Source organism: Trachurus japonicus, chromosome 9, assembly GCF_045865225.1.
Source record: "Trachurus japonicus isolate A0001 chromosome 9, Traja_1.0".
In the NCBI taxonomy this organism is placed as follows: domain Eukaryota; kingdom Metazoa; phylum Chordata; class Actinopteri; order Carangiformes; family Carangidae; genus Trachurus; species Trachurus japonicus.
The window spans coordinates 27,258,444-27,271,494 of NC_140915.1; the positions used below are offsets into that span (position 1 = coordinate 27,258,444).

A 13,051-nucleotide genomic window follows, 5' to 3' on the forward strand; every position below is an offset into this window, starting at 1 on the left:
AGAAGGTGCCATGGAGACAGTTACCCAGCCAGTATGGTGAGCGCAATAATGGGAGGAGAAGGAAATGATGTTGGGGCCACAGAGCAACGAGGTCAGTGGGAGAAAATGAATGGAAACAAAGAAGACGGTGAAGTGAAAAGCCCTTTAACAATGGCACAGGTTAGTTCCTGGTAGCCCTGTGCTGCTATGAGTTTGTCTGCCTTTTTTGTCAAATTGCTCTGTTTGTTTGGCTTACGAAGGTACAAAACAGCACTGTAAGATTAAATAGTAGAAGTAAATTCCATTCCATTTCAAGTCTTGACATTATTTTTTGAGTGTGGAAACGAATAACTTTTGAGAAGAAGGTATATTGCAGTTTGTGCTGAATGATATGCAAATCATTATATAGCGATTTCAGTCATGATTTCAGTTGAATCAGAATCCGTTTTTAACTGATTTGAATATGAAAATAATGATGACATGATTTTTTTTAGGACTTGTGCTAAAGTAGCACCACAATGCTTTATTTATGGTGTGTTGTGGCTCATTGCCACATTGTGATCTCAATAATATTTTGATGTGCAGCCCTAGTTACAGCGTTTTTCAGTAAAATATATCTAAAGTGTTTTTCCAAATAATTTAAAGTATGTTGCAATAGGCTGACCTGCCCGTGAATGTCAAAACAGTCCAAAGAAAGCGCCTACTTGGTTTGAACGGCACACGAACCAAGTAAGGTGGCAGTGCAACAACTGAACTGACACAGCACCTCAACGTCATAAATAGGTTATGGTGTGTTATGGTATGCAAATTTGTAAATTAGGATATTGATACCATAATCCCAATCAAAATATGAAACTATAGCCATGTATAAATTTAAAAAAAAATGTATTGATCGATATCGATTAGGGATGCACATGATTAACTGTTTAACCGTTAATCGATAACAAGAACTTTGACTGATGGGGCGGCGTTTAGCTCACTTGGTAGAGCGGCCGCCCCATGTTGAGGCTACAGTCCTCACTGCAGGCGGCCCCGGTTGGAAATCCCACATTGGGCAGCCCTTTCCTGCATGTCATTCCCCCTCTCTGCCTGTCTCTCTCTCGACTGTGCTATCAATTAAAGGCAATAAAAAGCCCCAAAAAATACTTAAAAAAAAGCTCATTATGTCGTCATCTCATGGGGGACACGTACCGTCAGCAAAAAGTTACACTGGAGGACTTACAGTATTTGCCGGTTACACCCCGTCCTGACATACAGCGATGCGACAGCGACGCGAGCGAGGAAAAGTGATTAGAATGCGTACTTTTCAATCAACCTGTCCTGACGTGCCGCGAGCGCCGTCGCGCCGTCAAGCGATGTTGCTCAACCCTGAAATTATCGCTCGCGTTGTCTCTATCTGGACGTAATTTTGCGGCGGTGTCCCGCCCCTAAACACTTCTTATTGGTTGATAAGTACGCCGCTTTCTGTTGACAAGCGAGTTATCAGAGAGAGGAGAATATGAGAGGAAAAAACACTCAAAAGATGTGAGAAACGGCAACCAGGAAATGCCAGGAATCTCAAAATAGCGCCCCAAGTTTGTTTACGTCCCTCGATAATTTGATTGGTTTGGATTCTAAACCAATAGAATATACTCAAGACAAAATCGTCACGCTGCATATCAGGACACCCTCGCGCGAGTTTTCGTTGCCGTTTCGCTTGCTCGCTGCATGTCAGGACGAGGTGTTATGCAGCACAGTCCCTGTGAAGGAAGGTCAGAAAACAAATGTAGTAGAGATGGTGTCTATCGATCGGCAACTGATCGGATCGGGCCGATATGATAAAAAAAACGATCGATCGGGAAATCCAATCAAAGGTTAAAATCGCTGATCCGATCGCATTATCCACCTTTTTCCGAACGTCAAAATGTAAGCCGGTTTTGACCATAGATGAAACTTGTGGATACATACAGCAGGGTTTCCCTGCCGCATCCACGCATGCAGACAGTAAAATAAGGCTGCCTGTATCACAATTGCATGTGTGTAATAGCCTAATTGATCATGTAAAGCATGCACGAGAGGGAACGAGCGTCTCTCTCCCTCTCACTCTGCGTGTGTGTGACTGGCAGCATAGACAGCTGCATCACGATGAAGCCCAATAGCGGCATTTGCTGGGATTAAAGTTCTCCGTCTATTTTATGTGTGAGTGCCAGGATTCCACTGGATGCGGAACGATTCCGAAACGGGTCCGCTACGGAACGGCTGCGTACTCCGACTCCGTCAACTCACACCGGTTCCGTCCGTGATGTTGATTGTTGCGGCTCCGCCGCACAGCGGGAACACGTGATCTCGCGAAGCGGGTTGTAGTTTCCATAAAGTGAACCACAAAATCAAAAACAATTAATTTAATCCAGAGGAGTAGTAGAGAAACAACTTGGTGCTGACCTGACTTGATTTTACAATCACTATCTCCTTGTCCATGGTGTAAACGGGGTGAAATGATGTCTGAAAACCTCCGAGCTGCTGACTTCAGGCCGGTCGCTGCCCATTACAACGTTTTCAAGGTGTAAACAAGGGGGCAGTTGTCGGTCTGAGAAGTGAAGCTCACTTCCGCGTTCAAAAAACTGCAATCCCCCCGGCTTCCTCTGGGGGCTGGTACCGGAAGGGAGCATTCTCCATAGACCCCCATGTTAAAATAGCTGACTTTACGTCCTCAATAAACATGTTAAAAGCCTGGTACCATTACGTTTTTTGGTCTCAACCGATAGTTTCTACCCCCGCACACACTCTGAGGGGGGTGAATTTTTTAAAAACTCTACCGTTTTACTGTTATTAGGTTTAAAACTCTGGCCAATTAGGGCGCGGAAACATTGAGTGACAGGTCCGGAGACCGCTGCTTCGAGGCCAGTGGGCGGGCCCTCAGCCGGCTAACGGCCGCACCGCTCCAAAAAAAGTCAAATCCAACATGGCGCGGTTCAAACCCCGTAATAGCGGCACAAAACAGACTCACCAAAACCAATGGGGGACGTCACGGACGCTACGTCCATTCTTTTTACAGTCTATGGGTGTAAAGCAGGAAATATGCTCCGCTGTAAACATGGTGTATTTTATTTTGAAAATTAACCGGGTGTTTTATTTTGTATTTTGCCCGCGATTTCCTGTCATACACGACCTGCTCTGTGCTGATTGATGCGCCGTGCTCCGGCGTCCGGCAAAAATAGAAGCTCTGCGTATGAGTTGCGAGGGCTGCCGGATGCCGGTGCCGTTCCGGACCCACTGGTGGTCGCGGTCCTTCTGTGGTACGGGTCGGTGGTGCCGGTCTGCTTTGACCCAGAGACCATCAGATTTTACCGCGGGAGGACTTTGGGGAGGACACGGTGTTGCTCCAGATGAAGACCGGGCGGGACTGTCGGCTGAGAGCTTCCTGTTTCTGCTCCGAGCAGCTCGAGCAGCTGGAGCAGCAGCGCAGGTGAGAGCAGAGCAGCTGCTGCATCCACATGCAGAACTCCGTTTGCAAAAGCTGAGTTATGATAAAAAACTTCCAATTCATGAGCTGTCATGTGACTTTGATCGTCATCTATTTCAGTTCTCCTCGTCGTAGAGTCCCCAAATTTACATATAATGTGTATTAAAGTGTCTATTTTCATAATTTAAAAAAAAAGCAAAAAACGAAAAATTTCGTTTTTGGCACTCAACGCATGGGAACGAAAAACGAGAAATTACGTGGTTGGCACTCAATGAGTTAATACGTAACGGCTCCGCCGCCGTACCGGAGCGGATCTGCAGCCGTTCCGCATCCAGTGGAATTTAGGCGTGGTTGCTCTCGACGCCGGCGGACCACGGACCGAATCCCGCGGCTGGATTCCAAAATTAAACAAAATGTTCCTTACGCTATCAAAACAGGCTCGTTACTTGTTTCAACCTTATTGACATATAGATTGCGCAAATAAGCGATAGAAAACAATCTTTTTTCCCTTAGGTGTGTGACTCAGTGTCACTCCCAGTAAGATGCTGTAGGCTACTTAGTGTCTGCTCATCAAAATCCTCTACTGAAGGAAAGTCCAACAATGTGCAGACAGAGCAGGAATATGAAGACTCCTGACTGAAAAAAACGTTATAGGTAGCAGGGCTGGTCCTAGAGTCTGGGGGGCCCAGAGCAAAGAAGCCCCCTTTTACATTTAGTAAAGGAGTAAAGGAGTTGAATCAGTACTTCTACTTTTACCAGAGTATTTTTGCATGAGTGGATGAATTAATGGGGAAAAAAAGAGTTAAAAAATATAAATATTAATATCGTCCCATGGGGCGTCGCGTGGCGTAGTGGTTAGAGCGCCCCATGTATAGAGGCACAGTCCTCGCTGCAGTTGGCCCTGGTTCGAATCCCGCGTCGGGCGCCATTTACTGCGTGTCATTCCCCCTCTCTCTGCCTCCCCGTTTCCTGTCTGTCTCAACTGTACTATCTATAAAGGCATAAATGCCCCAAAAAAATAAAATATCGTCCCATGTGATCGATCGGTTCTGATTGGTAATCGGATCGGTGAGGCTTTAGGAGATCGGTGATCGGTATCGGCCCCAAAAAACCTGATCGGACCATCTCTAAAATGTAGCCTACACGGACATAGATGTGCATCACCTGTAGCAATGACTCAAAAAAAAAAAAAAAAAAAAAAAAGGACAGTGCTACGCTCTCCAGCCGGTTCACCTGCAGCTCCACGGACGAGCTGTCAGAGTCGCTCTGCTGTTCCGGTGTTTGGCTGCACTTTGTTTAAAGATCCCACATTATGAAAAACATGTTTTTTTGTGTGTTTTTTTAAAGTATATTTTTGGGGGGCTTTTATGCCTTTAATTGACAGGACAGTTGAGAGAGTGACAGGAAATGGGAGGCAGAGAGGGGGGGAATGACACGCAGGATAGGGCCGCTCGACGCAGGATTCGAACCGGGGCCGCCTGCAGTGAGGACTACAGCCTCAACACATGGGGCGGGTGCTCTACCAATTGAGCTAAACACCGCCTCGAATGAGGAAAGCAAACGGGTCCTGCATCGACTCTGCAGCGAATTGCGAGAACACTCGCTACCACGTCTGTTTCTATGGCTGCGCAGCAAGAAACTCCTGAGCTAAGTTGATGAAATACCGACCAATTTTAAGTAATAAATTGGTAATAATCGTTGCCGTGTACAGTAACCATGTTAAAAAATAAAATTTATTGTAGACTGATCGGTTCATTGTAAAACATTTATTTACGTAAATGTGGTGATTTCAGTATGTAGCCCAGAGGCAGTCCTGCTCACTTTTCATTCAAACAAACTAATGCGACTGCCACAGTTGTTAGATTTCATCAATGAGATTAACATTAATCTCCTAAAAAGAATTTAACCAGCCAGCGGTAAACCTCTAAAAGCATGCGGATGAGTTACTTGGCTTGTTTTCTACCCCGGGATGACGACGGAGGTTGGCCCCGGCCGATCAGCTCAGTAGACCGGTTGCTGCCGCTGTGACATCCGTTGCCCTGGTCCCTGGTCGTGGCTCCCACAGACTCTGCACTTCTCCCAAAACAAATGTCGGAGCAAATTTCGTTATAAACTGACCACAGACTCTGAATTAAACTGTGACTTTCTTGCATGAAAATATATTAAAACTGTGACGTGTTAACAGCGCTAAAGCTGCAATTAAAACAGCTTTTAGTAGCTTTACTGCTATGGCTGTCGGTTGCCACCAAATGGTGGTAGCGATGTTAATTCCTGTTAGCCTGTCTATCGGGTTTTACATTATACGTTAGCATTAAGCTAGCAGACTTTATGCTTAGTTGTGATACTGGCTGTGTGTGTTTTGAATGTTGTTTCAAACTATGTGGGTTTGATTGAACATCTTTGATGCTTAAAGCAGAAGTAAGTGATATATTTGTGTTAATATAAGTCTTAAATAGTTATATCTTCCGACAGCAATCACTTACATAGAGTGTTTGGACCGAAACACGGGTCTGTCAGTCACTCTGCTCTGCTCTGAGCCGAGGAGAAAACATTTATCGTATCCTACAGTTTTTATCCAATGAGGAGAGAAAACGGCATGCAGGGCTATGTGTGCAGCCAAGGGACGCCGTGAATGTGGCGACGTAGGGACGAGGACTGTTATGGTGCGTTCAAGGAAACTCGTATTTTTCCGACCTGTGAAGTCGTACCAGTTCGATCTGGTACGAGTTCACCGGTCGGAAGTTACGAGTGGCCGTTATAGTGACTTTCACCGGTAAAACAGGTCGGAAAAACACGAGTGGGTTGCCTGGAACGCTACAAAGTCGTAAGTTGTGACTTGAAGCTGTAATTTACGATTTCAAAAGCCTGCCTGGAACGCAGCATTAGCGAAAACGACCGGACCACTTACTTCTGCTTTAAATTTATATTGCCGCTTGATATATTGCTTTACTCTTTTTATTTTATTTATGCCATTTTTACTGTAGGGCAGGCTAATCTTCAATTTGGAGTGACAATTAAAACCTTGAAGCAAGAAGATTTTGCCTTTAGTTTGAGAACTTTTAATATTTTACCGTTCAAAAGCAAGCTCACTACTGTCTGTCCCATAGAAGAACATGACAACGGCAGCCTAGTTTGGAACTATTGGGAGTTACATGAACCACGTGACCGCGCTGGCGGCAACATCAAAAGCTGTCGCCACTCTGTTATATCAATCGCTCTGGCCATAGCGATACATCCACCCGTAAACATTAGCGCATGCTACCGTTAGCCACATCCTCTCCCTGAGATGGGCGTGTAACAAGCAAGGCGGGTGTTGACAGACAGACGGAGCTCATTAGCATTTGAAAGTGCAGGCACAGAAACAGCCTGTTCTCAGTAGAGCTAATTTGAGCGACTTTTAGACAGCTGAAGTTCAGGACCACGTATCAGTTTGGGGCATACATTTTGAATACAGTGTAGTTGGACGTCTGACAGCTGTGTGAAATTGATTAAAAAGAGTTTAATATGGGATCTTTAAAAACAGTTCAACATTGGAAGATCTATCCTCCATCTGAGCACGATCAGCTGAGCCAGAGCACAGTGGATGTGGCGCTGCTCAGCTGTAGCAGCGCATATGTCTGTGCTATATAACGGCAATAAAACAACAAAAAAAAACCATGTCGATTGCCCCTGCGAGCGTTTTAATTTTATCGGTTAACAAGTGTCAGTTATCGGTCAGAAAAAAAGTTCAAAATGTGCATCCCTAATATCGATAAAATATGTGTGTGTGTATATACAGTATATACATATGTATGTGCGTGTGGGTATATTTACATTAATTGAACTATATAAAAGGCATTTTCTGGTTGTATTTAGGTTAAAACAATCTTGTATGCCCTTCTCTGATTAGTGGATTTACAGCTAGCAAATTCATGGAAATAGCTTATGTGCCAATCATTTGAGTAATTGTGGCAGAAATATGAAAGTAATTAAGAACAAGAAAAGTGAGCAAATCAAATCCTGCTTAGGGCCCTCATTAAGCTAAGGACAGCCCTGCATGCTTTGAAACTCATCTACATAAGCGAGAGATGAAACTGGCTGTTAGGCAGTGCCTGATAACATTTGTCCATTATGGACTGCGGAGGGCCATCTTTAGCACAACAGCAGATGCAACTTTATATCAGCTTCAGACATTTCATTACTGCACCACTGCTTATTTTGCGAAGTTTCTTTAGAATTTTTCAACCAATAACTACAATTTGACAGTCATTTTGAATTTTAAACTGTTGTGCTGGGATGCACACTAGGTGAAAGTCAGTACTGTTGTAAAAGAGTTGTTCTTTTGTAATTGATATATTAATGGAAAAGTCTTAAATCACCCTCAGTAGAAGCTCATTAATCTATGCCGTGTATGTGCTCCTAGTTGGATAGGTTGTATCCCTGCATTGGGAAAAAGGGTGCCGTGGTCAAGTCCAGTCTTTATTAAGATTAATGAACAGCTTGACATTTTTAGTCCTCTGTCTGAATCGATAATTTTAATACTCATGAGGGCCAATGGGGATGTAAGCTTGCGGAACTCACACTGTGGCCACAGGGTGCATGTTAAATGTCCAAGTGGTAATCAATGCAAAGAAATTAGCTATTGATCTCTTATAGTTTTGTAATAGGTTATCTATTGGTTTGCTCTTTCGGAAAATTCCAATATCAGCCGGATGGAATTGTGCTGGTAATATTGCTGAGGGGTGTGTGCATGTATATATGCATGTGTATGGCTGCACATGCACCCAGTTTCCACATTTGTGTGTGCATGTGTGTGCAGGGTCACATCCCAATTAGCACAGAGGGCAGATTGTAAATAAACATGTTGAGGAGAATATTGGTGATCTGCATTAGATCCACAGTTCATTACAAATAGGGCTGGGAACTGTAAGCTTAATGCTGGCTAGAACACCAGTATTTGAAAACTGCTATTTTAATTAAAACATGTCTACTATTTTCCATCATATTATAGGGAACTACATCATACTGTACATATGCAAATAGTCAGGGATTAGGACTCCCCTATCAGTGCAAATGTAATAGATGAAATTCACTGCTGTATGACAAGTCAGTAACTCTAGTTTCTAACCTGTCTTTTAAAGCTTAGATGAAATGGATATCACAAGTACACACTGTTCTTCTTTGCAATTGAATTAAAGTCAAAACTGTGAAAACAGCCAAGCAAATTTTGTTTACTTTTCCTTTATCTGTGTTCCCAGGACATACAGTGCAAACTGGACATTAATCTGCTTTGCTGGGGGAATGGAGAACTTGGACAGACTGGACGTGGCAGGCCAGGAGACATCGGTCCAGAAGAGGCCCTTCTGAGAGAGTTCTCAACAACTAGGCTTGGCAACGTAAAACTTCTGGCATGTGGATCCAGTCACTCCGTTGTGGTTACAGGTACAGTTCCCCGTCCACTTGTATCCTGTCCACTGTTGTTTTTTCTGCATACTTTGCACTATTTTGATATGTTTTGTTAAATGATCACATTGAGTTTATCCACCATTGTTGACCATGATCACGTCAAGTGCATCTACAGACAAAGACAAATAGTTGTTATGTTTTGTTGGATGTATTATTATTGTATTGTTGTATATCTTGCAGTACAGAAGCAGGTAAGCATTTGATCAAATAATGTGCTAGCAACCACCATACGCAGTTATGGACATATTTGTCCATACCTCCCTACAGTGTGCATTAGGAGTGTTATAATACCATTCATTAATTCTAGAGGGAAAAAACTTGCACTTGACAACTGACAACTATTAAAAAAAAAAACAAGAAACTAACATCAATGTTGGTTTACACAGTTAATTTAGACTAGATGCCAGTTGCTTTGGTGATGTTTTTGGTCCTGTCTGTGTTCATGTCAAGAGGCTTAAAAGCAGCGGGATAAGTTGTTGCACACAAGTTGTCTTTTTTCCTTGTGCCAGTGATTGACATATGAGGGTGTGGGGGGGGGGGTGAACATGCGCTAACGTGTTTGAAGTGTTTCTAGCGACGCACTGCCCATCCGTGAAATAGCACCGACGGACTTTGTCCGGTGGACGAGTCGCGAGCTAGTCTATGGTCGCGAGCCATCGCCGTTGCCGTTGTGTGTCATTGAGAAGCCACACAGGGACATAATGAGGCAGGCGGCTCTCCTCTAACTTCACACTCTCATCACTTCTCTTCTTCGTCTGTTATGACAGTTGCTGGCGCTGTGCGATATTACGATATAAAAATGTCTACCGTACGATCGTTTATATCGTAATTTTAACGTGTGTGGTACTGGGTTAGCTCTGTTGCTACCGCTAATCAACATTGACGTTACTTGGGTCGCAGGACATGTAAAACTTGTTACAAGTCAGCAGTGTAAAACTCAAGGATGTGGGACACTGAATCATCCCTGGACGCTGAGTGACAGACAAACAGTCGACAGCCGAACTCCACACGTGAGTTTGTTTACAACAAAACAGCTGTAGTGAGGATGTGACGCTGCGGGAGAGGAGACTGTAAACTAAACAGGACACGTTAGCTTGTGGTGTGGTTACGCCGTGCGTTAACAGGTGACTGTTTCACATGAGTTGTGGGGGAAAAAACTGCTGTGTGGAAAAACACGCTGTAGTCCGTGATCGAGTCGCTGACGGGAGGAGAGAAAAAAGAGAGCAACACGCACGGCCGTGATATGACGACCCCGCCCCCGGCTGCTGAGGAGGAACTCAGCTGTTATGGAAAAGGACTTAAACCAAGTCGAGTAGAGTCGAGTAAAGCCCAGTAGAGCTGGAACTGTGTAGTGGAAAGGGCCATTACTGTATGTCTACCCCAACTCTGAAGCTGAAGCGGCGCTCTCTCTTCCTCCTTCCTGTCTCTCTCTAGCTGTCCTTTCAAAATAAAAGCACAAAAAGCCAGAGGGAAAAAAACAACAAAAAACACTGACTCGTGAGCTGACGGTGAGATATAGCGTGGCGGCCGCCAAATTACCTATATCGGGATATAAAATTTTGTCCATATCGCACAGCACTAATATATATATACAGTATATATATATATATATATATGTGTGTGTGTATATACTGTATATGTGTATATATATATATATAGATATTATATGTGTAGGAACCAGAAAACAAGTAAGGGCTTAGGGCTTCAAACGCTCATCATGTCATATACATTGGGTTACCAGATGACACAAAGTGTCTACCCCCTGCCCATGAGGTAATACTGGCCCACTTATTCGCCAGTTTGATAGAAAACCTGACGACAGGAAGAAAAGGTATCCTTTAGTACATTAGTTGGCAGTAGTCATAAAACAGTAGCCCGGATAAGTCTTATAGATCACCCCAACACAGGGATCCTATACCTCTACCATCATTACAGGGGAAAAAGGTGACATTTTTGATTGATTAAAATGGCTCAGGCTAGCTTAGGCTAAATCATGTTAAGTGATGTGACACTGCAGTTTCACATATCATATTTCTGTCGAGACAATGATGGTGGAAGGCATTGTCAAGGCATGATATCTGACAACAGCAGACATCTGGAGGGACCAGAGGAGATTTATGGAGGGTTTTAGTGGTCTGAGGGAGATGAGAGAGAGTAAAAAGTGGTCCTTTTTTGTGCATTGTCACTTCCCGAGTGACTGTAAATTTTCCTCCAGTGCTGTTGGGAATTGGAGACATTTACACATCCTGACAAATTGCCTGCTGTTAAAGTATTTACTGGTCTTGTCCTCCCTTTATTCTTGGTCAGCCCACAAACACAAACCCCCTCATAGACAGAAATATTTACCCCCAGCAAATTTATGTGACACATGTTTATGTGGCGTACCTGGCCCCAAGATATGTCATAATTGTGTCATGTTAAGAGTACTGGTCTACTCTTAACATTTTAATAGAGGAGGCCTTGAGTGGGTCATAATGGTTTTATATCAGCCACATTGTCTCCAATCACTGGTGGTTTGGCCCAGTTAGCTTAAGAAATGACTTGTTTATGGAAAAGAAGCTTGCAAGAGAAATCCATGATATGCACAGAAGGTTGAAGAACAACTAGATCCTCTAACCACTGTATTACACATGCAAGATCCACAGGCTAAGTTAAATGATTAACTGTTGAAAGGCTGTCACCCCAGTTATTACTGACCAACATACAATGATCCCTTGTCATTTAGACTGGATTTAGGGCTTCTTGTCATAGGAATCCCGAATTGCACGTGAACAGTATGTATTGAGGGGGTTTTATCCCTTAAGTCTGATTTCAAGCAGGATATTGAATAATTGTTGTTTTTTGACATCTTTCAAAATTATGGTAACTTGGCTATTGTGAATCGAATTTTTTATTTATATCATACAATTCTGTGTTGATATAGTCCAAATTACTGACTATAAATTGTTTAATTTGTAGTACATGGTTCTTCTCCTCAGATAAGAGTGGAGTGATTACCCTTGAATAAACCTCATCTCCTCTCTTTACTTTTGTCCATGTTCAAATATTTCTCAACATTTTAGAGCAGCATTATAAATTGCTGCCACTAGGTGGCACTGTGAGACTGCCAATAAGAAAGTGCAACAGGGGAGAGAGGATGGGGGTAGGTGGGAAAAGGGAGGCCCACTCTTACCTCACACTCAGACAGCGCTATAATTTACTAATAGTGCAGAAGCCGCCATTGCTGTTATCTTTTAATAGATTTGTACGGAGGAAAGCAGGTGCCTGTTGTTAATGTGTCCAATTGCCCAAGTTGCCTACAGAATTTAGGGCATCCATCACTGTCGTCGACGGTGACACCCTGTCGTTCTACTTCATGCAGCGGGCCGGCCGGGCTGGGCTGGTAACAGATGAGGCTTCTCTCTCCTCTAGACGCCCACAGTCACACAGAGACGACCGCCATACGTGCTTGCACATGCATACACACAAAAACACACACAGCAAATCCACATTCTTGGAGGGCAAACTGAACTTATACCTGCTGCCACAAGAAATGCATTAATACATATTAATCAGATTAAAAGAAAAAAAAAGTAGTTTTTTTCTTAGAATCTATCCAAAACTTTAGTCGAATAAGTGCTATTTTGGAGGGGAAAAAAATGCCATCAAAAATTAATCTCAGTTAACTTTGCTCCTATTGCTTTGAGTTCTTGACCTTCCAGCTGCACCCTTGAGCTTAGCCAGGGGCACCACGTTGCTTGCAGGTTTGCCCTATGCCTTGGAAAACACCCCGTGCAGCTGTGTTTCTTTAGAACTGCGCTGTGAGTTGGAGGGTATACAGAGGTGCTTGCTAATACCTTGTTACGGCTGTTTCAGTTGCTGGGTCCCTGTGAGGTCAGTGTCAGTACTGCTTTTATTCAAGGCCCTTGATCTGCTGGTTGTTGGAGTAAGCCAAGGACCCATGTGCTGGCCGTTTGTGATCTACCGTGCAACTCACTCTTGTGAGTCCCTTGGCCTGTGCTAGAAGTCAGAAATGGTTACTTTGATTTTGGTCTTTGAACTTTCTAAGGGGTTAAAATCAGATAATGTGTGTGGTGATTAGGGATGCACGATCCACATTTTTTCCCTTCCGATCCGATCCCAATACCGGAATTTGGATATATGCTGATACCTATACTATTCCGATACCAGTGCTCCGTAGAGATG

The 13,051-nt window shown here is 43.6% G+C and overlaps 1 protein-coding gene across 1 annotated transcript in view; it reads left to right on the forward strand.

Annotated features, from left to right (window-relative positions):
* Positions 1-13,051, forward strand: part of LOC146981653 (E3 ubiquitin-protein ligase HERC2-like) — a 301,808-nt gene continuing 288,757 nt past the window's right edge. Inside the window, exons 1-2 of the mRNA XM_085787083.1 lie at positions 1-159; positions 8,659-8,842. Of these exons, the coding sequence (XP_085643209.1) occupies positions 34-159; positions 8,659-8,842 (310 nt within the window). The 5' untranslated portion in view covers positions 1-33. The remainder of the gene's footprint in view (positions 160-8,658; positions 8,843-13,051) is intronic.